The sequence below is a fragment of the Lontra canadensis genome, unplaced genomic scaffold (genome assembly GCF_010015895.1).
Source record: "Lontra canadensis isolate GAN:19392208 unplaced genomic scaffold, GSC_riverotter_1.0 scaffold55, whole genome shotgun sequence".
Taxonomy (NCBI): Eukaryota; Metazoa; Chordata; class Mammalia; order Carnivora; family Mustelidae; genus Lontra; species Lontra canadensis.
In genome coordinates this window covers 10,721,820-10,743,627 of record NW_022631049.1, presented here as the reverse complement: position 1 = coordinate 10,743,627, position 21,808 = coordinate 10,721,820, and the positions used below count along the sequence as shown (strand labels likewise).

At 38.2% G+C, this 21,808-nt stretch overlaps 1 protein-coding gene across 2 annotated transcripts in view; it reads left to right on the top strand.

Annotated features, from left to right (window-relative positions):
* The window catches only part of TMEM260 (transmembrane protein 260), a 67,997-nt gene that overhangs the window by 14,042 nt on the left and 32,147 nt on the right, over positions 1-21,808 (top strand). For both annotated transcript variants that reach the window (XM_032875316.1, XM_032875315.1), the window contains exons 4-5: positions 8,856-9,033; positions 10,129-10,242. In XM_032875316.1, coding sequence (XP_032731207.1) covers positions 8,856-9,033; positions 10,129-10,242 — 292 coding nt within the window. The remainder of the gene's footprint in view (positions 1-8,855; positions 9,034-10,128; positions 10,243-21,808) is intronic.

Below are 21,808 nucleotides of genomic sequence, written 5' to 3'. Positions count from 1 at the left end.
ATAAAATAAAATAAAATAAAATTTTCAGTAATGGTGGTGTAAGTATGCAGTCATTTTTTCATATAGCCTCATAAGATGTTATCTTCTAGAAATCAGGTTAGATTCTAAACGTATGTATTTCAGTTGAAGAAATGTCTTTTTTGATTTCTTTCTATGGGGCTTTATGAGAATCAAATTGAGAATGGGAAGTACTTTTTCTTATATTGTATCTAATTCATCATAAGTTGTCCTTAAGTTAAAATGGAAAATAGTGGAGACTATTTTGCAATTTATTCTTGAGTTCTGATGAGAAGACTTCTTATTTTATTTGCAACCTCATTCGACTTTCTCTCCTCTTTCTTTTTTGTGAAATCATTTCATCGATGTCGGTAGAAGAATCTGTATCTTTTAATTTAGGGAGCTCATTTTAAGATGCCACTTTATCACGTTAAATGTAGATAATTAAATTCCCTAACTCCTTAGTTGCTTTGTAAAATAATGATAAGCATGTTTATTCAAAAGAATAAAATGAAAATGAAAAGTAGGACTCTTTGATTGCCAACTGAAATCACAATGGTGTTTTTGATTATGTCAGTTTCATCCAGAAGAAAAAAATCAGACAGAGTCTATGAGTAGATGACTGTTGTTTTGCCTTATTTTGGTGCTACTTATATTTTTAGCCCATTTGTACATCTCACCTTCTGGATGATACCAAACAGCTCATTTTGTGGGTTCAGAAGAACAGTTTCATTCAAAAACCCATGGTTTAGGAATAAAATAAAATAAATAAATAAGTAAACACTAGGAATAATGTCGGATTGGCTATTCTTTCCATTGCTTTTAAAAGAAAGATTACTTAGCCAGAAATTTAGACTACCAATTCATTTGACAGTATTGCATGCAGTAAAGTATATGAACAGTGTTTCCTTCTACTGACAAAATTTAACTCTGCATCTCCTCACACCCCAACCCCCGAAATTATAAATATTTGTTACAGCCTCCTCAGGAAAAAAAAATTGTGGAGCATATGTTCTCGTTAGAATTATTCGCAAAAAGAGGTTACAACTAACTTGTCTAATCATTCACTCTGCAGAGAACCCCCTTCCCTGAGAGGGATCCTGTTTGGCCAGTTTCATAAACTAACAAAGGCCCCAGCAATCAGAATAGACGATGGATTCAATGGAGGCTCTAGGTATTCTGCGGATTTGTACAAAAATACTTTTTTGAAGATACACATACACAGATAATAAAAGGATTTGTTCAGAATTCTTGTTTGCTTAACAAGCTTAAAAATTAGATTCGCCTTCAGCCATATTCACCAGTGTGATTTTTACAGCATCACTTAGGTAAATCTTCTGCACATTTAATGTCTTCCATCTCAGACTTGCAGTGACTTATTGAATGGGGTGGTTCATTAATCTTTGGCTCAGTAAGATATAAGATGAAAAATTTGAGGTGTTTTGTTTGAAATTTCAGAAAAACACGAGAGAACCTAAAGGACTTTATTTACACGTCAGTATGCGAAAGACAATGTGTATGAATAACTATAAACCTGTATTTTCTCATTTCCTTTCAAATATTTTATAGACAAGGAATAAAGTAATAATAAAAATTACTTTAAATAAATTATTATGCCTATGCTCTTGTCCAAAGAATATTTAAACACTTGAATTAAAGTACGGGGTGAAAGGAAGCCTGGGTGGCTAAGTTGGTTAAGCCTCCAACTCTTGGCAGCCCAGATCCTGACCTCTGTGGTATGATTGAGCCTTACCCTCAGGCTTCACAGTTAGCGAGGAGTCTGCTTGAGACTCTCTCTCTCCTTCCACTCCCTCTCCCGCACTCTCTATTTCTTAATCTCAAATCTTAAAAAAAAAAAAAAAAAAAGTATAGGGTGGAGAAATTATTATTCCTTAGTTTCTGTAAGATATATCCATATGGACATCACTTTATTTTTTAAAAAATCAATGTAACAAAAATTGATGTTATAACAAAATCAAAATAAATCCTTTAATTTTTCCCTCAATTTCATTTGTTACTAAGCCACCACTTTTATAATAATAAAGGACAGCACCAATGAAGGACTTGGTTGTTAACATTTATCCCAATACCAAACCATCATTTCTTTCAAAATTTTTTTTGCAATTTAAAGTTTTTAATTATCTCAACCTATATCCAAGCATTTCCAAATAATGCTTTATCATAAAGTTATTTATGGAGATGCCTGGGTGGCTCAGTGGGTTAAGCCTCTGCCTTCAGCTCAGGTCATGATATCAGGGTCCTGGGTCGAGCCCCACATCTGGCTCTCTGCTCAGTGGGGAGCCTGCTTCCTCCTCTCTCTTTCTCTCTGTCTGCCTCTCTGCCTACTTGTGACCTCTGTCAAATAAATAAATGAAATCTTTAAAAAAAAGTTATTTATGCTATTATTTAGAATTTATTCTTTATTTTTTAGTTATTTGAAGAGCATTAAAAACTAAAAATAGAGTATGTCTGAAATATATAGGTGGAAAAACATTTAGCTTCCCAAAAATCAAAAGGCTTTTGTAGGGACGCGCACACATAAACATGTGAAGTGAAACAGACTTATTTTTAAAATGCACGAATATGCTGAAATGGCTATATCAGTAGTCCAAAAATAATTCTCTTGGCTTTGCCATTCATTATTTAGAGGATTTTAAGTTCCCTAAATCTGATTTCCTTACTATGTTTAGATTAGGTTACAGTTAAAAATTTCTATTCCTTAGGTTTGCAAAGTTTTAGAAATACAGAAAAACCTGTCTATTCAGTATCCATTTAATATATTTAATAGACTCTGGAGAAGGGGAAACACCCTGGTCTTAGTGAAAATACTTTAGGAAAAACTTCTTGTGGGGTGGCCAAGTAGCTCAGTCAGTTGAGCATCTGCCTTTGGCTCAGGTCATGATCCTGGAGTCCTGGGATCGAGCGCCGCATTGGTTCCTTGCTCAGCAGGGAGTCTGCTTCTCCCTCCACCCCTCTCCCTGCTCATGGGCACGAGTGATCTCCCTCTCTCTCTCATGAATAAGTAAAATCTTAGAAAACAAACAAAAAACAAAAAAAAAACTTCTTGGAAAGGTATGCCTATGCTGAGTTGGAAAGAGTCAGTGGGAATCATCCACATAAAGGCAAAACCGCATTCCTCCTCTGCAAAAAAATGCAGAGATGGAGGAGAAAGAGCTTGTAAGTACATGAACTTAAAACTCATTTAGTGTTGTTAGAACACAAACTATGAGATGGGTTATGTCAAAAAATGAAGCTGCAGGTGGGCAGATCATAAAAGATCTTCTCTGTTGTAATGAGCTTGTAATATGCTTCTTTTTCTTTTTAAGATTTTATTTATTTGAGAGAAAGAGTGTGTGTGTGTGAGGGGAAGGAGGGGGAAGAGAATCTGAAGCAGACTCTGCACTGAGCACAGAGTCCTACACGGGGCTTGATCTCAAGCAGAGTCTGCGAGATTGTGACCTGAACTGAAACCAAAAGTCGGAAACTTAACCAACCGATCATCCTGGTGTCCCTTTGTTATGTTTTATAATCAAAGAGGAGTCCTCATGGGGTTGGAGGCAGAAAAATGCAAGATCAAATATGTTTTAGGTCCTTCACTCTGGTGGCAATGGTGGGCCTAGGGCTGGAGGCAGACCACATACAAAGCTGTTGAATGGGGGTGAGCCTGACAGCTGAGGTGGGGCAGTGATGGTATGCATGGAGAGGAGGATGAGTTTTTAAAATGTTTATGAGGTAAAACTGGCAGGATGTGGTATGTATGATGGGGAGCTTTGATGATGACTCTTAGGTTTCTTATCTTGGGTAACTAAACTAGGTGGATATGACAATCACTAAGACAATACTGGAACAGGAATCATTTGGGGAAGAGGATGAGAAATAACCTTTGCACGTGTTGATACTAAGGGTCCGTTGGACACTGAGAGTTGGAGTGGCTTTGTGGTGAGGTGTAGAGCAGTCCATTGGAGATGTGTCCCTTTGAGACTTAAGGGGGAGGTAGCGCTAGAGAGAGATTTGGTTATCTCAGTTTGTGGTTGGCAGGTGACCTCAGGATAGCGGATAAGGCCACCCAAGTGGAGTATGTAAGAGTGAGAGGAATTGTGTGAGAGTGAAATCTTGGGAGCACCAGCTTTAAAGGAGATGATGGAAGAAGAGGAGCCATTCAGAGAAAACAAAGATGGAAGATCCAGAACCCCAGAGGGAACACCTGGAGGGACGTGGAGCCCAGTTCAGCTCAGCAGAGTGTGCTCCGGGCTGGGATCAATCCAGCAGCGAGGTTCTGAGAGCCTGTTATATGTGGCAGTTAGATGGCAGCTGGGTGCTATTTTAATAGAATGCTAGGGTGATTACAGAGCATAGAGGCGACAGATGTGGACAGCAGGAAGCTAACACTGAGCCTCACCACGATCCTGAACTGTCTTCGTGAAGTCATCTTTGACTTCAGCTGGTCTTTAGTCATTTATCTCTGTCTTATTAGGGTGAAAGGAAGCAAGCTCAGATAATGTGATATGCCTTGCACAGTACAGCGAGACTGCCTACCTACAGAGTCAGTGAATGAATTGAAGACCTCAAGAGTCTTCAGAAAGTCCTCATGGCTTGGGACATCTGGGTGGCTCAATCGGTGAACTAACAAAGTTGCCTGACTTTGGCTCAGGTTGTGATCTCAGGGTCTTGGGATCGAGCCCTACTTTGGGCTCCTTGTTCAGCCGGGAGTCTGCTTCTCCCTCTCCCTCTACCCCTCCCCTCTGCTTATGCTCTCTCTGTCTCTCTCAAATAAATAAATAAAATCTTAAATACATCTCAAAAAAATAAAATCTTAAAAAAAAAAGTCCTCATGCTGACCCCTGCTGATGTCATCCTTTGCTTGTTAGCAGATGAGACTCCGCTCTCAGTGTGCTGACGTGGGCCCTCACCCCTCCCTGATAGCATGCATACGGTGTCATGCCCTCCGCCACACACCTGTCTTCCTACAAGCACTCACCTTGCAGACTTACTAGTGTATGCTGTACTGCTTGTCTTTGGGACAAATACTTAGTTTTACTAAAAATCTTACGATTTTGAAAACAGCTTTATTAAACCATTTTCCATCACAGGCAGCCCTCAACAACAGTCTTGTTTAGCTGAAGCCAGTTCCATCCTTTAATGGTTCCAGTGATAATTAAGGGTCAACCCACTTTGTACTACCTGGTCTGACTTTAGCTTTCAGTTCACTCTTCTCCCCAGTGCCTCTGCACTTATCTTCCTTTTGACTGAGACCTAGAACCCTTTGCTCTTCCTTTTTATTGTCTTCATCAGCCCCCTGCTGCTTTGCTTTCTTCCCTATCCAGCCTGCGCCCCCTGGCTTATTTCAAACTCCCTTCCCTCTTGTTCTTCTGTCCCTACCTGTGTAGTGAAGCCACTAACCCTGGCTCTCCCCAGCCTTTCCCAGCCAGCTCTGGCTGCTTCAGACCTTCCACAGCCGTGCTGACAGATCCGGCCCCTCATTAGCCTCCGCTGAGCCTTTACTGCTGCGTACAAATCCTTGCAGGTATCCTTCAGCTTGGGAGTTTTTCTGCAACAGGTGTTTTGCATTTTCCTTGTTTTCTTAGTCCCCTACATGGCCCATGAATGTTAATTGATTCTGAATCTTAGCATAAAGCAAACTTAAAGGCAGTATGTTAAAATACATATGTTTCAATGGACATCCACAGTTTAATAAAGTTCAATGAAGTTCATACAAGCTTAGCTTATATACAGTAGCCCCACGAAAACTCCACATCGAATAGTAAGATGATGAAGCCTCCAAAATGTTTTTTTAATTAATTTATTTATTTGACAGAGAGAGAAATCACAAATAGGCAGAAGTAGGCAGAGAGGCAGGCAGAGAGAGAGGGAGAGGCAGCCTCCCTGCTGAGCAGAGAGCCCAATGTGGGGCTCGATCCCAAGACCCCGGGATCATGACCTGAGCTGAAGGCAGAGGCTTTAACCCACTGAGCCACCCAGGCATCCCTCCAAAGTGTTTTCTATACTACATATCCTATATATGGATGCACACGCAACTTTATGTTCTCGGACATACTGCTCTCTTCTGTTTTTCACAAAGCTATGACCTCCTCAGCATTTATTTTCAGAATTTGCTTATACATTTTCAAGTTGCCTCGAAACCTTAATAGGAACTACAAAGAGGGAAGGCAATGTGTTTTAGCTAGGGCTCTTAGGTGCAAGCAATGGACTCTGGCTGTGTTTAGCAGGAGAGAAATGTAGGGAAAGATAGTTGAGAAGAACTCTACAATACAGAGGACAGTCTAATTTTTAAGCAGGGAGTGGGAGTGGATATGAATAAACTTCTCCAAGGAAGACCTACAGATAGCCAATAAACCCTTGAAAAGATGCTCCATATCACTGGTCACAAACAGTATGTGTGTGTTGTTTTGTTTTTAACCATTTAAGAGTAAGCTGCATAGATGCTATCCTTTACCCTTAAATGCTTCATGGTATGTTTCTTAAAAACAACACATTTTCTTACATATCCGCAGTGTAGTTCTCAAAGTCAGGAAATTATCACTGATAAAACATTGTTATCTATGGAGGTGATTCAGATTTTGCCAGTTGTTCCAGTAATACCCTGTTTAGCAGAAGAGAATTCGAGATCATGCCTTTTGTTCTGTTGTCATTTCCCTTTAGCTTCTTTCATATAGACTCATGGTCTTTTGCTTTTTGTTTTTGTCTTTCAAGACCTTGACATTTTCTTTGATCTATATCGGCCAGTTATTTTGTAGAATGTTCTTCAATTGAGTTTGTAGGTTCAGGTAATACATTTTGTCAAGAATACCATAGAAATGATGCTCTTTTCTTTTCATTGGAATAGATCAGGAAGTATATGAAGTTTGTCCCATTACTGATCTTTAACTTTGATCATGTGGTTAAGATTGTATCTGCCAAGTTTGCCCCTGTAGAGTTACCATTTTTCCCTCTGTAATTAATCTATTTATAGGGAGATACCTTTAGACTACATACATATTTCTGTAAAACTTTTACTCACTAATATTAGTATCCATTATTACCATAATGGCTGCCAAATTCCATTGTTTCTTCTACAGTTATTAGTTGTTGACTTTCTGTGGACTTTCTCTTCCCCTGTTTGTTTATTTATATCACTTTAGATTCATAGATTATTTATTCTTTGGGTTATAACCTATTACTGTAATTATTGTTGTTCAGATTATCCCTGACTTGACCCATTTAAGCTGGATCCATGTCTTTTTTGTCATGTTCTCTTTTGAACCCTTCCTTACTTTCTGGCACAAGAGATTTCAGGTTCATTTTGTACTTGACCTGTCCCAGATCTGGAATCAGCCATTTTTCCAAGGAAGCTAATTTATGTTTTAAGTAGAGGAAGGAATCTTGTATCTTATGCTTACTTTCCAAAGTAGTATTGGCAGATGAAACATAGAAATTCCTTTAAAAATGTTACTCATCCTTTAAGATTAATTCATTGGTTCATGAAGTTTCCTTTCTGTGCTTGGAGTGAAAGACTTCCCATATAAATGAAACTTAATTCCAGTTCACATTTTAAAAACAAAGTTGAAGTAATTATTAAAGGTAACTGCAAGCTACACATGTTCCAAGATGAGCTAGAAACCTGGGAATTAGAAAGAAATTTGAGAAAAGAGTAAGGCTTGAATAAGTAGAAGGAATCTGAGAAGACATTTGGTTCATGGGTACACCATGAGCGAAGGTGTGGCGCTGGGAATAGGCGTGTCTTATCAGGGAATTTTGAGGAACCTAACTGGGTGGTGGAGATAATAATATTGGTGATTAGTGGCTACGTACCATTTATTGGGAACTTTAACTTTTTTTTTTTTTCTGTGATGCTTGATTAAAAGGCATAGAATGACTCTACAACTTTTTATCCAAAACAATATGTTTTAGTTTAAAAGTGGTGATTTAGGGCCATATATTATCATTAACTATCAGACATGGTAATACTTGCTGAATCATAACAATTGTTACCTATTTGGTAATAGATATTTAATCATTTTAGATATATGGGGAAATAGGAAGTTATTTTGCTTTGATAGGCTCTATCCACCCCATTACTAGTTTCACATCAAATCTTGGAATTGAGATCCAGATTCCTGATTGATTTGATTGATTTGATTGATTTGAAATGTCTGGCTCTCACTGGTGTTGGGGTTGATAAATTTATTTCCAAGTGTGGCTTTTTATTCTTTTTGTGCTATTGAAGTTCACAGTCCCATCCCTATCTTGAAAAAAATACTTCATTTTCAACTTCAGCTATGTGTAAAGAAGAAATCACTAGAAACTAAGGACTTAGCTTTCAAGATCTTAAAATCACCAGATATTGTGACAAAGACATCTTTGCCATATGCTGGGAGATAAACTTTAGTGCGGGCGTGTGGAAAGTGCCTAGGCCCAAACATTCCACAGGAAGTGAGAATGAGTATTCCTGAGTAGATGTTTTGCCATTTCATTAATTCTTACAATTCAGCGTAGTTCCATCTTAACCAGACCATCCTTCTAATTTGTGGGTAACAGGTTTGTTATCTCTCTAGCTACTGTCTCTTCAGGCTTTCTGAACTGGCTGGAATCCTAGAGGTTCCATCTAAGCACTAAACCTCCTTCAGTCCATAGGAGACTGAATGAATTTTGTTCATTTGTTTGTTAATAAGTTAATATATGGACTTCCTAATTAAAATCTGTTGGAAGAAATTATTATACGAAGTCATGTATTAATCATATAATGTGTTGGGATAGTGCTGGGCGACTGTCATAATTTCTCCCGCTACAGTTTATAAAAAGGGAAAGAAAGTCGGTTCTTTTTGTTGGGAAAGAAGATTTCATGTTATCTATATTTGCAGGCTTTCTGGCTCACATGCTGGAGGAATTCTTGCTGCGGGGGTGTTTTCGTTTTCTCGTCTAACATGGCAGTGGTCCATTGCAGCCGAGGTTTTTAGCTTAAACAATCTGTTTGTGGGGCTGCTTATGGCTCTTACTGTACATTTTGAAGAGGCAGCAACTGCAAAAGAAAGATCAAAGGTAACCTATTTTGATCAAAGTGAAATCACTTTTTGTTTTAATTTTTAGACAGATGCTGTATTTCTTTTTAACTTTGGGTGCTATTTATCTGTCCTGATTACTGGCAAGGTAATCTGGGCGCATTGAGAGAGAAAATATTCTGAGTTCTTTTACTGTGAACCATGATAGCCTTTATAAAGCATGGGGCTTTTTTTTTTTTCCTTCTTCTCCCAGAGTTCAGAAGTTTCGTGCGTGTGTTGCGTGTGTGCGTGCGTGTGTGTGTGTGTTAGTAAGATGCCAAATTTTATTTGGATTGACCACCTTAAATTATATACCATTATGGTACATTGACTTACTCTCTAATTGCAAAAAAAGACCAAATTTGTACTTTATTTTTTAACTATCAAATGTATAAACGAAGTAGTTTGGAAGAGGTTCCAGTGAATTATAAGGCAAACACTAATACCAAGATCATTTGAAATGTGAGGGAACCCTGTCTTCTAAGAGCTTACAGTCTGTACAACGGGAGGTATCAAACCGTCTTAATAAAGACGGCCTTTTGTTGTTAAAGAATATACAAACGGAAGAACACCATGGTTCCCATAGACAGATCTATGCTGCTATTAGAGTTCATTTTTGGTCCAAAGTAAACTTTCTTCTGATTATGAAAATTGCACATGTTCAAAGAGAGCAAAAACAGCATCCGTAACCTGGTTTTTAAATAAAAAATGTTCTATTTTATTTATGTAATTTAATAGGAGAAAAAGTAAAATGGAAAGAATGCCCGAGTTTTAGTTATAGACTTTAATAGGAATTACACAATATCCTATTACTGGTAGGACTTACCTAGTTATCACACAGGACTTTCTAAAACTTACTTTGAAGACGGTCATATCAGGTCAAACTGCAGTGATGTGATGAGAATGGACAATATTATTTAAAAAAAAAGCAGTGCTAAATATTAGTGTCTGTGGAAGTGAGACTGTGTCTGAAGTTGACTTGAGCCTGACCTATGGTACAAATGCTTGGTTCTCATATAAAGAATAACTTTTTACTGTTGTGCTTACTTAAGAGTTTTAGATAAATTTTTAACTTAGTTTTTTTTTTTTTTCCCAGATAGCTAAAATTGGTGCTTTCTGCTGTGGCCTTAGCTTATGTAATCAGCATACAATAGTACTCTATATTTTGTGCATAATACCATGGATTCTCTTCCGACTTTTAAAAGAGAAGGTAGGTTTTTGGATGTTTTTAATGAAAATTCACAATATTTTGTTAAGGCCTGATATTTATGGCATAAAATGTGGGGCTTTCAATTTTTTTTTTTTTAGTTTTATATAAAGTGTAAATGACCCGAGGCTCTAACAACATTGACTGAAAAAAAAATAGGATTTACAAAAATTATGCAGTATTGATTGCAGTGACAGCTGGTCTGATTCATAATTTTCTTACTGATTCTGAGCAGCACCTTGATAATAATAGGCTAAAATGAGTGAAAACGAAATAACAGATTTCCTTGATTATGTTATTGTATGTCCTAAAACAAAGGATAGTGTATGAATGAGAGTTTATTCATTTATCCCACTGTCTGTTGAGGGCCTGATCAATGCCGATCTAGGTGCTAGAGATTGAGCTCTTCCGACAAAACAGACATCATCACTGCTCTCGTGAACCAAGTAACAAAATCTCTGGACAATCACAACCCTGTTTTCTCCTAACAGATTTCTCTAGAATAAAAATGATTTATTATAGTTTTCCTTTTCCCTCAAAGGAAAAAATGATTATTGATTGAAATGGTGGTGTAAAGCAATGTAAGAAAATTACTGTACTGTGTAAGTCATTGTGAGATGGACTGAAGAAACAGGGAGCTGAGTTAGACGTGAGGTTTTGGAAAGACAGAAGCCCTTTATTCTGTCAGTCTTGCTCCTAGAGGTTAAAACAATCTTAAATACAAAGCCAGTACTGGAGTCATTTTACTTATTATTTCTTTGTATTGTTTGTATTATTATACCTCAGCTGCATGTGTTTGTTTCTCATTTCATTCTTTGCTGCTATAGTCAGAATTATATTAGAAAACACAGGTTTAGTAAAATTATTATACAGAAATAGGGAAATTATGACAAAACTTTAGGTGATTGTATTTACTGTACTCGAATATATTTTGTTTTTAGCTTCTGGCAACAAAGCATAAAGGATAATATGGAGGTTATAAAATTCTTACTGTGTGTTAGAAAAAATGGAAGTAACAATTGACAGGGAAGATCAGCTTTTTCTTGGAACTGAGTGCTGTGAAGTCAGTCACGTCCAACCTTACATGAAGAATACCCAGCAGCATAACAGGTCGTGTCTAACAGTGGTTTTGTAGAATATACAGAAGGTTCTTTATCTGGTCTTTTATTATATAAACTCTTGATTTTAAATAATGGAGATATAACTTAAACAGTGTAATTCAGTGAAGACTTTCCCATAGATTGCAAACTAAGAGGCCCAAATACTTTTCTTGTGGATTGATGGATGGGTAGATGGGGATGCATTAACATCCTGCTGTGAGTTATCTTAGCTGGGCTTTTTTTTTTTTTTTTAATTCAGTCTTCATTTCTTTCTCTCCTTTTTTTTTTTTTCCCCAGCTTATTGATATACAGTTGACATATAACATTGTGTAACTTTAAGGTGTACAAGATGATGGTTTGATATATGGAGAGATGGTAAAATGATCACCACAGTGAGGTTAGTTAACACATCTATTGCCTCACATAGGTACGCTTGTGTGTTTTGAGAACTTCTAAGATCTACTCTCTTAGCATCTTTCAAATATCTGGTACAGTACTATAGTCCCCGTACTGTATATTACATTCCCCAGAACTTATTCATGTTATAACTGGAAGTTTGCAGACTTTGACCACCTCTTACCCATTTCCCTCGTTCCCTACTCCACACCTCTAGTGATCACCAATCAGCTCCGTGTTTCTGGGAGTTCCATTTTTTTCAGTTCCACTGTAGGTAAGGTCATACAATATTTGTCTTTCTCTATCTTATTCATTTCATTTAGCATAATACCCTCAAGTTTTATCCATGTTGTTGCAAATGGCAGGATTTTCTTTTTGTGTCTGAATAATACTCCATATTGTGTGTGTGTGTGTGTGTGTGTGTGTGTGTGTGTGTGTGTGTGAAGGTTTTCTATGTCTTCTCTTAGGAGTATGATGGTTTCAGGTCTTACAATCAAGTCTAATCCATTTTGAGTTAATTTTTTTATGCAGTGTAAGACAGTGGTCCATTTTCATTCTTTTGCATGGGACTGTCCAGTTTTTCTAACATCATTTTTTGTTTTCTGCTTGAATATTTTTGCCTCTTTGCCATAAATTAATTAACCATATATGCATGGGTTTATTTCTGGGCTCTTATGTTCCAGTGATTTATGTATCTGTTTGTTTTTTTTAAAGATTTTATTTATTTATTTGACAGACAGAGATCACAAGTAGGCAGAAAGGCAGGCAGAGAGAGAGGAGGAAGCAGGCTCCCTGCTGAGCAGAGCGCCGGATGTGGGGCTCGATCCCAGGACCCTGGGATCATGACCCGAGCCAAAGGCAGAGGCTTTAACCCACTGAGCCACCCAGGCGCCCCTATGTATCTGTTTTAATGCCAATATCATACTGTTTTGAATACTGTGGCTTTGTAGGATAGTTTGAAATCAGAAAGCATGGTGCCTGCGGCTTTGTTGTTCTTTTTTAAAATCGCTTGGACTATTTGGGATCTTTTGTAGTTTCATACAAATGGATTGTTTGTTCTATCTCTAAGATGACTGTGGAATTTTGTTAGAGATTGCATTGAATCTATAGATTGCTTTGGCTGTTTTAACAATACTAATTCTAATAATCCATGAGCGTGGAATATTTTTCCATTTATTTATATCTTCTTCAATTTCTGTAATCAGTGTCTTATAGCTTTCAGTGTACAGGTCTTTCACTTCCTTGGTTAAATTTATTTATAGCTATTTTATTCTTTCTGATGTACTTATAAACAGAATTGGTTTAATTTCTCTCTGATAGTTCATTGCTAGTGTGTAAAAAAGTCAACAGCACCTGGGTGGCTCAGTGGGTTAAAGCCTTTGCCTTTGGCTTGGGTCATGATCCCAGGGTGCTGGGATTGAGCCCCGCATCGGGTTCTCTGCTTGGCAGGGAGCCTGCTTCCTCCTCTCTCTCTCTCTCTGCCTGCCTCTCTGCCTACTTGTGATCTCTGTCAAATAAATAAATAAAATCTAAAAAAAAAAAAGGCAACAGATTTTTTTTTTTTTAATATCGATTTTGTACCCAACAAATTTACTGGATTCAGTTAGCCATTCAAACAGTTTTTTGGTGGAATCATTAGGGCTTTCATTATATAAAATCATGTCATTTACAAATAGTGAAAATTTCGCTTCTTCCTTTCCAGTTGTATGCTTTTTATATTTTTTTTCTGCTCTGGCTAGGACTTCCAATACAATGTTGAGTGAGTGGGCATCCTTGTCTTATTCCTGATCTTAGAGGAAAAGCAGCTTTTAGCTTCTCACTGTTGAGTCTGATGTTAGCTGTGGGCTTGTCATATATGGCCTTTCAATGGCCATATACCTACTTTGTTGAGAGTTTTTATCATAAAGGAATTTTATAAATTTATCTGCATTTATTGAGATGATCATATGATTTTTATCTTTCATTCTGTTAATGTGTATCATGTTGATTAATTTGCTGATGTTGAACCACCTTGCATCCCTGGAATTAACTCCACTTAATCATGGTGTATAGTCCTTTTAATGTATTGATGTATTGTCAAATTCATTGACTAATATTTTTTTGAGGATTTTTGCATTTATGTTCATCAAGGATATGAAGGATATGGCCTGTAATTTTTAAAAATTATTTATTTATTTTTTTATTATTTATTATATATTTATTTTTGGGTCCTTTTCTGGTCTTGATATCAGGGTAACAGTGGCTTCATAAAACACATCTGGAAGCATTCCCTATTCTTCAATTTCTTAAAAGAGTATAAGGAGGACATATATTAAATCTTTAAATGTTTGGTAGAGTTCCCCAGAGAGGTGTCTGGTCCAGGAATTTTGTTGGGAGTTTTTAAGTTACTGATTCTGTCTCCTTACTAGTAATCAGTCTATTCAGATTTTTCTATTTCTTCATGATTCAGTCTTGGAAGATCATATGTTTTTAGGAATTGATCTGTTTCTTCTAGATTGTTCAGTTTGTTGGTATGTAATTATTCACATGTTCACAGTAGTCTCTTACCATCCCTTGGCTTTCTTTGGTATCAATTGTAACTTCTCCTCTTTAATTTCTGATTTTATTTATTTGAGCCCTCTCTCTTTTTTTCTTAGTCTAGATGGAGGTTTGTCAATTTTGTTTATCTTTTTAAAGAACCAGCTCTTAGTTTCATTGGACTTTCCATTGTTTTTTCTCTTTTTTAAGATTTATTTATTTATTTATTTGACAGAGATCACAAGTAGGCAGAGAGACAGGTGGAGAGAGGGAGGGGGAAGCAGGCTCCCTGCCGAGCAGAGAGCCCAATGCGGGGCTCGATCCCAGAACCCTGGGATCATGACCTGAGCTGAAGGCAGAGGCTTTAACCCACTGAGCCACCCAGGCGCCCCTCCATTGTCTTTTAAGTCTCTACTTCATTTCTTTTCACTCTGATCTTTATTATTTCCTTTTTTCTACTAGATTGGGGCTTTGTCTGTTCATATTTTTCTAGTTCCTTTAGATGTAAATTAGATTGTTAATTTAAGATTTTTCTTTTTAACTGTCTCTACTTACTTGCCTCTTAGACCTGGTTTTGCTGTATCCCATAGATTTGGTGTGTTGTATTTATTTTCTTTCTTTCTTTCTTTCTTTTTTTGGTGTGTTGTATTTCCATTTTCATTTGTCTCAAGGTATTTTTTTAATTTCTTTTTCGATGTCTTCATTGATCCATTGGTTGTTCAGTAGTATCTTGTTTCATCTTCACATATTTGTGATTTTTTCCTGTTTTCCTCTTGTAATTGATTTCTAGTTTCATATTGTGTTTAGAAAAGAAGCTTGATATGATTTCAGTCTTATAATTTACTAAGACATGTTTTGTGGCCTAACGTATGATCTATCCTGGAGAATGTTCCATGTGCACCTGAGAAGAAAGAAGAAAGTGTATTCTGCTGCTTTTGGATAGAATGTTTATAGATACATAGGTATATGTATCTATCTATCTATCTATCTATATATATATATCTCCATTATTCCATCTAATTTATTGTTTAAGGTTGATGTTTCCTTATTATTTTCTGTCTGGCTGATCTATCCATTGATAAAAGTGAGGTATTAAAGTCCCCTAGTATTATTTTTATTCCTGTCATTTTCTTCCTTTAGGTCTGTTTGTATTAGCTTTATGCATTTAGGTGTTTCTCCATTGGGTACATAAATATTGTTAAATGTTGTATCTTTTGCTGGATTGACCTCTTTATCATTATGTAATACTTGTCTTTGTTATTTATAGTCTTCTTTTAAAATCTATTTTGTCTGATGTCACGATAGTTAGCCATGCTTTCTTTTGGTTTCCATTTGCTTGAAACATATTTCCATCCTTCATTTTCAGTCTACGTACGTACTTATATCTGAAGTGAGTCTCTTGCAGGCAGCAGATAAATGGGTCTTGTTTCTTTATCAGTTCAGCCACTTTCTGCCTTTTGATTAGAGAATTTAGCCTATTTACATTTAAAGAAATTGATGGCTATGTATTTATTGCCATTTTATTGATTCTTTTACTCTGTTTTATAATTCCTCACTGTTCCTTTCTTCTCTTGATTTTTTACCTTGCAGTTTGGTTACCTTCTGTAGTGTTACACTTAGAGTCCTTTCTCATTATCTTTTGTCCATCTACTATGGGTTTTGCTTTGTGGTTACCGTAAGGCTCATATATAACGGTCTGTATATATATATATAACAAGCTATATTATAGTTGATAACAAATTATGTTTGAATGCATTCTAAAACTATATTTTTATTCCTCTTGCCCTGTGGTTTATTAATGTCATAACTTTACATCTTTTTATTTTGTGTATTCCTAAACTAATTACTATATCTGTAGTTATTTTTACTACTTTTATCTTTTAACCTTCATACTAGCTTTTTTTTTTTTTTAAGATTTATTTATTTGTGTGTGTGTGAGAGAGAGAGAGAGAGAGAGAAGTGGAGGGTCAGCGGGAGAAGCAGACTCCCTGCTGAGCATGGAGCCTGATGAGGGACTCTATCCTGGGACTCCAAGAGCATGACCTGAGCCAAAGGCAGTCGCTTAACCAACTGAGCCACCCAGATGCCCCACCTTCATACTAGCTTTATAAGTGATTAAACCACAACTATATGTTTACCTTTACCAGGGATATTTTTAAAATTTTTTTCTTTTTATAATCAATGCCCTTTCCTTTTAGCTTAAAAAATTCCTTTAACATTTCTTATAAGGCTAGTTTAGTGTCAGTGAACTCCTTTAGTTTTTGTTTATCTGGAAAGCTCTTTATCTCTCTGAGTGATAACTTTGCCAGGTAGAGTATTCTTGTTTGGAAGTTTTTTCCTTTCAGCACTTTGGATTCATTATGCCATTCTCTTCTGACCTGCAGAGTTTCTGCTGATAGCCTTATGGGGATTTCCTTTTATGTAACAAGTTGTTTTTTCTCTTGTTTTTATCCTTAACTTTTGACATTTTAATTATGTATCTTGGAGTGGGTCTCTTTGGGTTCATCTTCTTTGGAATTCTGGGCTTCTTGGATCTGGTTGTCTGTTTCCTTACCCAGGTAAGGGAAGTTTTTGGCAATTGTTTCTTCAAATAAGCTTTCTGCCCCATTCTCTCTTCTATTTCCGGAACTCCTATAATACACGTTATTCTGCTTGATATTGTCCCTTAAATTTCTTAAGCTGTCTTCAGTTTTTAATTTTTTTTCTTTCTGTTGCTTGGTTTGGATGAGTGTCATTGCCCTGTGTTTTAGTTCATTTGATTCTGTCTGCTTCATTTAGTCTGCTGTTGAACTCCTCTAGTGTATTTTTCAGTTCAGTTATTGTGTTCTTCAGTTCTGTGACTTCTGTTTCGTACTGTCTTATGTTTTCTCTGTCTTCATTGAAGTTCTTGCTGTGTTCCTCCATTCCTCACCCAAGTGTGGTGAGCATCTTTTTGACCATTACTTTTAACTCTTGTCAGGCAAATTGCTTATTTCAGTTTCATTAAGATTTTTTCCCAGGGTTTTATCTTGTTCTTTTGTTTGAAATAAACTCCTCTGTCTCTTCATTTTGCTTGATTTTCTGTGGTTGTTCCTAGGTATTAGGCAAAATAGCTGTCTCTCCCAGTCTTGCAGGAGTGGCCCCACGTAGGAGGTGAACCTCACTGTTTAACTTTGCTCTAGCTCTTGGCTGTCTCTCAAACCTTTATGATTGTTTAAGCAGCCTGAGTTTCTCTTGGTAGGTTCCAATTCTTCTGTCAAGACCCGTGAGTGTTCCAGAAGGAGGGATTTCAGTCAGCACCTAGTTTCAGGCTGATTGGAAACTAGCCCCTCAGTCAGCATCTTCAAGGTATGCAAATATATACAGTCATAGGAGACTGCAGTCATAGACCCTGCTAGCTTCCAGACCAGGTGATCTGGAGGATCTCCCCTTAGGGACTGTTGCAAATTCAGGGTTCCCGAGGAATGTTTGAGCTTCTTTCTGAGAAGTGCCAGCAGGCTGTGGTGAGGCCAGCTGAGAGCTCAAAAATGGTATCCTTCAGCCTGTGTTCACTGGGAGCACTTCTATAGCCCTTCCATGTGTGGTAAACCTGAAACCTACCCTCAGGCTGAAGTTTTTTCATAGGAAAACCAGGGGTGGTTTTAGTCTGTTGTCAGTGCAGTCCCTTGGAGATGGTAGCCTGCCAAGAACTGTCTATCCAGTTGTTTTAGATGCATAGGACCCAAAAATGTAATTCTCCTTGGCCACCAGATCCAGGCACTTCAGGGGTATCTCCCGTGTAGACTGTGCACCCTGGCTGACTTTGGTGGAACCCTGGTGGAGTGGTATGCGAGGTCGGGCATTTGCGTGGCTGGATTTGGCAGAGCTGCGATGGAGTGGCACACAGGACTGGGCGCACTCACTGGCACTAGCAAAATAGAGGAAGAAAGCCAGAAATGGCACCCTCCAGCATCTCTGTCCCCAGAGAGAGTTCTCCCAGGCTTCTGCCCTTACAACAGACATTTTAAGATTAGCAAATGAATCTTCTTCACTTACGGTCTAGCACTTTCCAGACTGCTGCTTCTGTACCAGGTTCTGCGGCGAGTGAGTCTGTCTGTGAGTCCTTAAGAGCAGAGTCCCTGTCCCCTACAGCGCTATAATTTTCCTGAACATTTGACCTGTTGGCTTTCAAAACCAGACATTTGGTGGGGGATCATCTCTCTGGTGCAGGACCCAAAGGTTGGGGTGCCTTATTTGGGGGCATAAACCCCTTGCTCCTCAGGGAGAAGTCCTGTATTTATAAGACCCCCTCCTGACTGTGGGTTGCAGCACTGGGGTGGGATTTCAGTGAGACCATGTCTGTACTTCTTCCACACATGTTCATGTGGCCCTTTTATTCCTGGTTATAGAAGCCCTTGTTCAGATAGTCTCCATGTCTTTGTAGATTTGTTGTGTCTGGGGGAGGGAGTTCAGAATCTTTCTACCCTGCCATCTTGAACTCTTAATGACAATAGGTTCACAATGTGCTTTGACATAGGAAGTATCACGCCTCCAGCTTCAGTCCTCTTTTGCAAGATTAGTTTGGCTATTTGGGGTCTTTTTTGCTCCCATACAAATTTTAGGATTTGGTTTTCTATTTCTGTTAGAAATGCTACTGGCGGCTTGATAGGGGTTTCATTGAGTCTATAGATGGCTTTGTGTAATATGGACATTTAAAAATATTAATTCTTCCAGTTTGTGAACAAGAGGTATCTTTCCATTTATTTGTATCTTCATCATTTTCTTTCATTAGTGCCTTGTAGTTTTCAGTGTACGGATTTTTCACCTCCTTGGTTAAATTTATTGTTACGTATTTTATTGTTTTTGATGTTATTGTAAATGAGATCATTTTCCTTTTTTTTCAGAGTTTATAGTTATATTGTTAGTGTGTAGAAACATTACTAATTTTGGCATTAATTTAATTAATTACTGAATTCCTTTATTAATCTAACAGGTTTTTGATAGAGTGTAGGATTTTCTCTATATAAGATCATGTCATCTGCAAATAGAGACAGTTTTACTTCTTCTTTTCTGATTTGGATGCCTTTTATGTCTTTTTCTTGCCTGAATACTCTGACTAGGATTTCTAGGACTGTGTTGAATAGGACTTGGTAAGAGCGGGCACCCTTGTCTTATTCCTGATCTTGGGAGGAAAGTTTTCGGTCTTTCACCATTAAGTATGAAAGCTATGGACTTGTCACATATGGACTTTATTATGTTAAAGTATGCCCCAGATCAAGTAAATCAGAATTAGTTGAGGGTGGGATCAGCTCCCGGCTCAGCTCTACAGATGGACGCAGGGGTTGGCTAGGATCTCTGCTTGGGCACAGCTGCAAGCGGGAACACCGTCCTCCAGATCTGAGTGCTGATTGCCGAAAGCCCTGCTCGCCTTCTGTCCGCATGATCCCCGGTAGCTGAGCCCAGCAGACTCCTTTCCACCATGGTAGTCAAGAGGTGAGAACCGAATGAGCCTCTTGGGAAGTGTCCTGCCGTGCTGGGGGAGCTGGATGTCTGCCTTGGACTCTCCTTTGCCACTAGAAAAACCATTACCCCTGGGGGAGGGCTGTTAGTGCTGAGCTGGGCTGGTGTGAGGGAGAAGTGATGTCTTGTCTGTAGATAGTCGCTAGCTGGTCTTTCTGTGAGGAAGACTAAAGTCAGGAATGATCTGTGTTGCCGTCCTGATGTCCTTACTCCTAGACAGGCTTCTGACATCAGAGCAAGTGCATTCAGATAATGGAGAGGTGCAACTGGCTGACTGACAAGAACTTAAAAAGTAAATATTTTGTGTTAGTTAATGGAAAGAAGAGCCATGTGCTCTGTATCAAACACGGAAGACTCAGAGTGGACAAGTTAGGAGGCTGGTCTGAGGGCCTGTTTATTTTGTGCTTAGGTCAGCAGCTGATGAATGATGAAATTGGGCAGGTATGACTCTTCAAAGGACATTTCATGTTCGCTAGTTAGATAGCAGAGGCTAAAAAATAAGGCCTACCAATGAAGTGACAGGGTTGGATCTCACTGGTCAGATGACTTGAGTTAGAGTAAGAAGTCCTGAGTCAGGGGGCGCCTGGGTGGTTCAGTGGGTTAAGCCCCTGCCTTCAGCTCAGGTCTTGGTTTCGGGGTCCTGGGATTGAGCCCCGCATTGAGCTCTCTGCTCGGCGGGGAGCCTGCTTCCCCCTCTCTCTCTGCCTACTTGTGATCTCTCTCTGTCAAATAAATAAATAAAATCTTTAGGGGGGCCTGGGTGGCTCAGATGGTTAAGCATCTGCCTTCAGCTCAGGTCATGATCCTAGGGTCCTGGGATTGAGCCCCGCATTGGGCTCCCTGTTCAGCGGGGAGCCTGCTTCTCCCTCTCCCACTCCCCCTGCTTGTGTTCCCTCTCTCACTGTGTCTCTCTCTGTCAAATAAATAAAATCTTTTTAAAAAAAGAGGAAAAAGGGGCACTTGGGTGGCTCAGTGGGTTAAAGCCTCTGCCTTCGGCTCAGGTCAGGTCAAGGGAGCCTGCTTCCTCCCCTCTCTCTACCTGCCTCTCTGTCTACTTGTGATCTCTGTCTGTCAAATAAATAAATAAAATCTTTAAAAAAAAAAAAAAAAGGAAGTCCTGAGTCAGTTGGTTGCAACCCTGGCCACTCAGATGATCTGGGGACCTTTTAAAAAGTGTGTGTATGTGTATACATTGATGTATATGCATGTATATGTACATATATCTTTATATGTATGTATATTTATGCTGACCCCACTCCAGAATAATTCCCATTTAATTGGTCTGGGGTGAGGCCCAGACATTGATATTTTTAAAAAGCTCTGCAGGTGATTCTCATGTATGTACAGCTCGGACTCAGAGCCACTCTCCTTCAGTCTCTAAAAAAGCTCTCGTGTAATCGTCTCTGTTGATTTCTCGCACAAAAGGAAAATTCTCTGGCAGGTGCATCATGCCACTCTAAATCATACTTTAGAACATGCAGAGAATGTCAAAATGTGAACATTTGGTTTTTTTTAAAACTACTTTTAAGAAGAGCAAAGGCATATTGCTCGATTAGATATTTCTTATACTCCCTTCATGCCATTATTTTTATGCATCTCATTACCCCTTTAGAAATAGCAAATGAAATCAGTCCTATAGTAAAAACACTCCATTTTCAATGAAGAGTGTCTATTTGAAAAATGCTAATATAAGTCAACTGCTTGTTCTCTTTCAGGTGAATGTGAACCTTGGTTATTGTAGTCATACGAATTTTCCCTTGTATACATATGAACTTTCCCTTTTTTATAAAGGAAAGGTTAGCAATTTCCAGTTATGATATTTGTAAGAGATCCCTTTTCCCAATTACTAAAGCAACCACTATTTGAATCTTTTAGTATGCCAGTATTTTTGTGGATGTAATCTTTGTAAGACTCTGTCAGTATTGTCCTTTGTTTTAGAAGAATGCAGATGAGGGGGTGTCTACGTGGCTCAGTCGGTTAAGTGTCCAGCTCTTGATTTCAGCTTAGATCACGATCTCAGGGTCATGTGATCAAGCCCCCTTTAGGGCTCTCCACTCAGTGGGTAGTCTGCTTTTCCC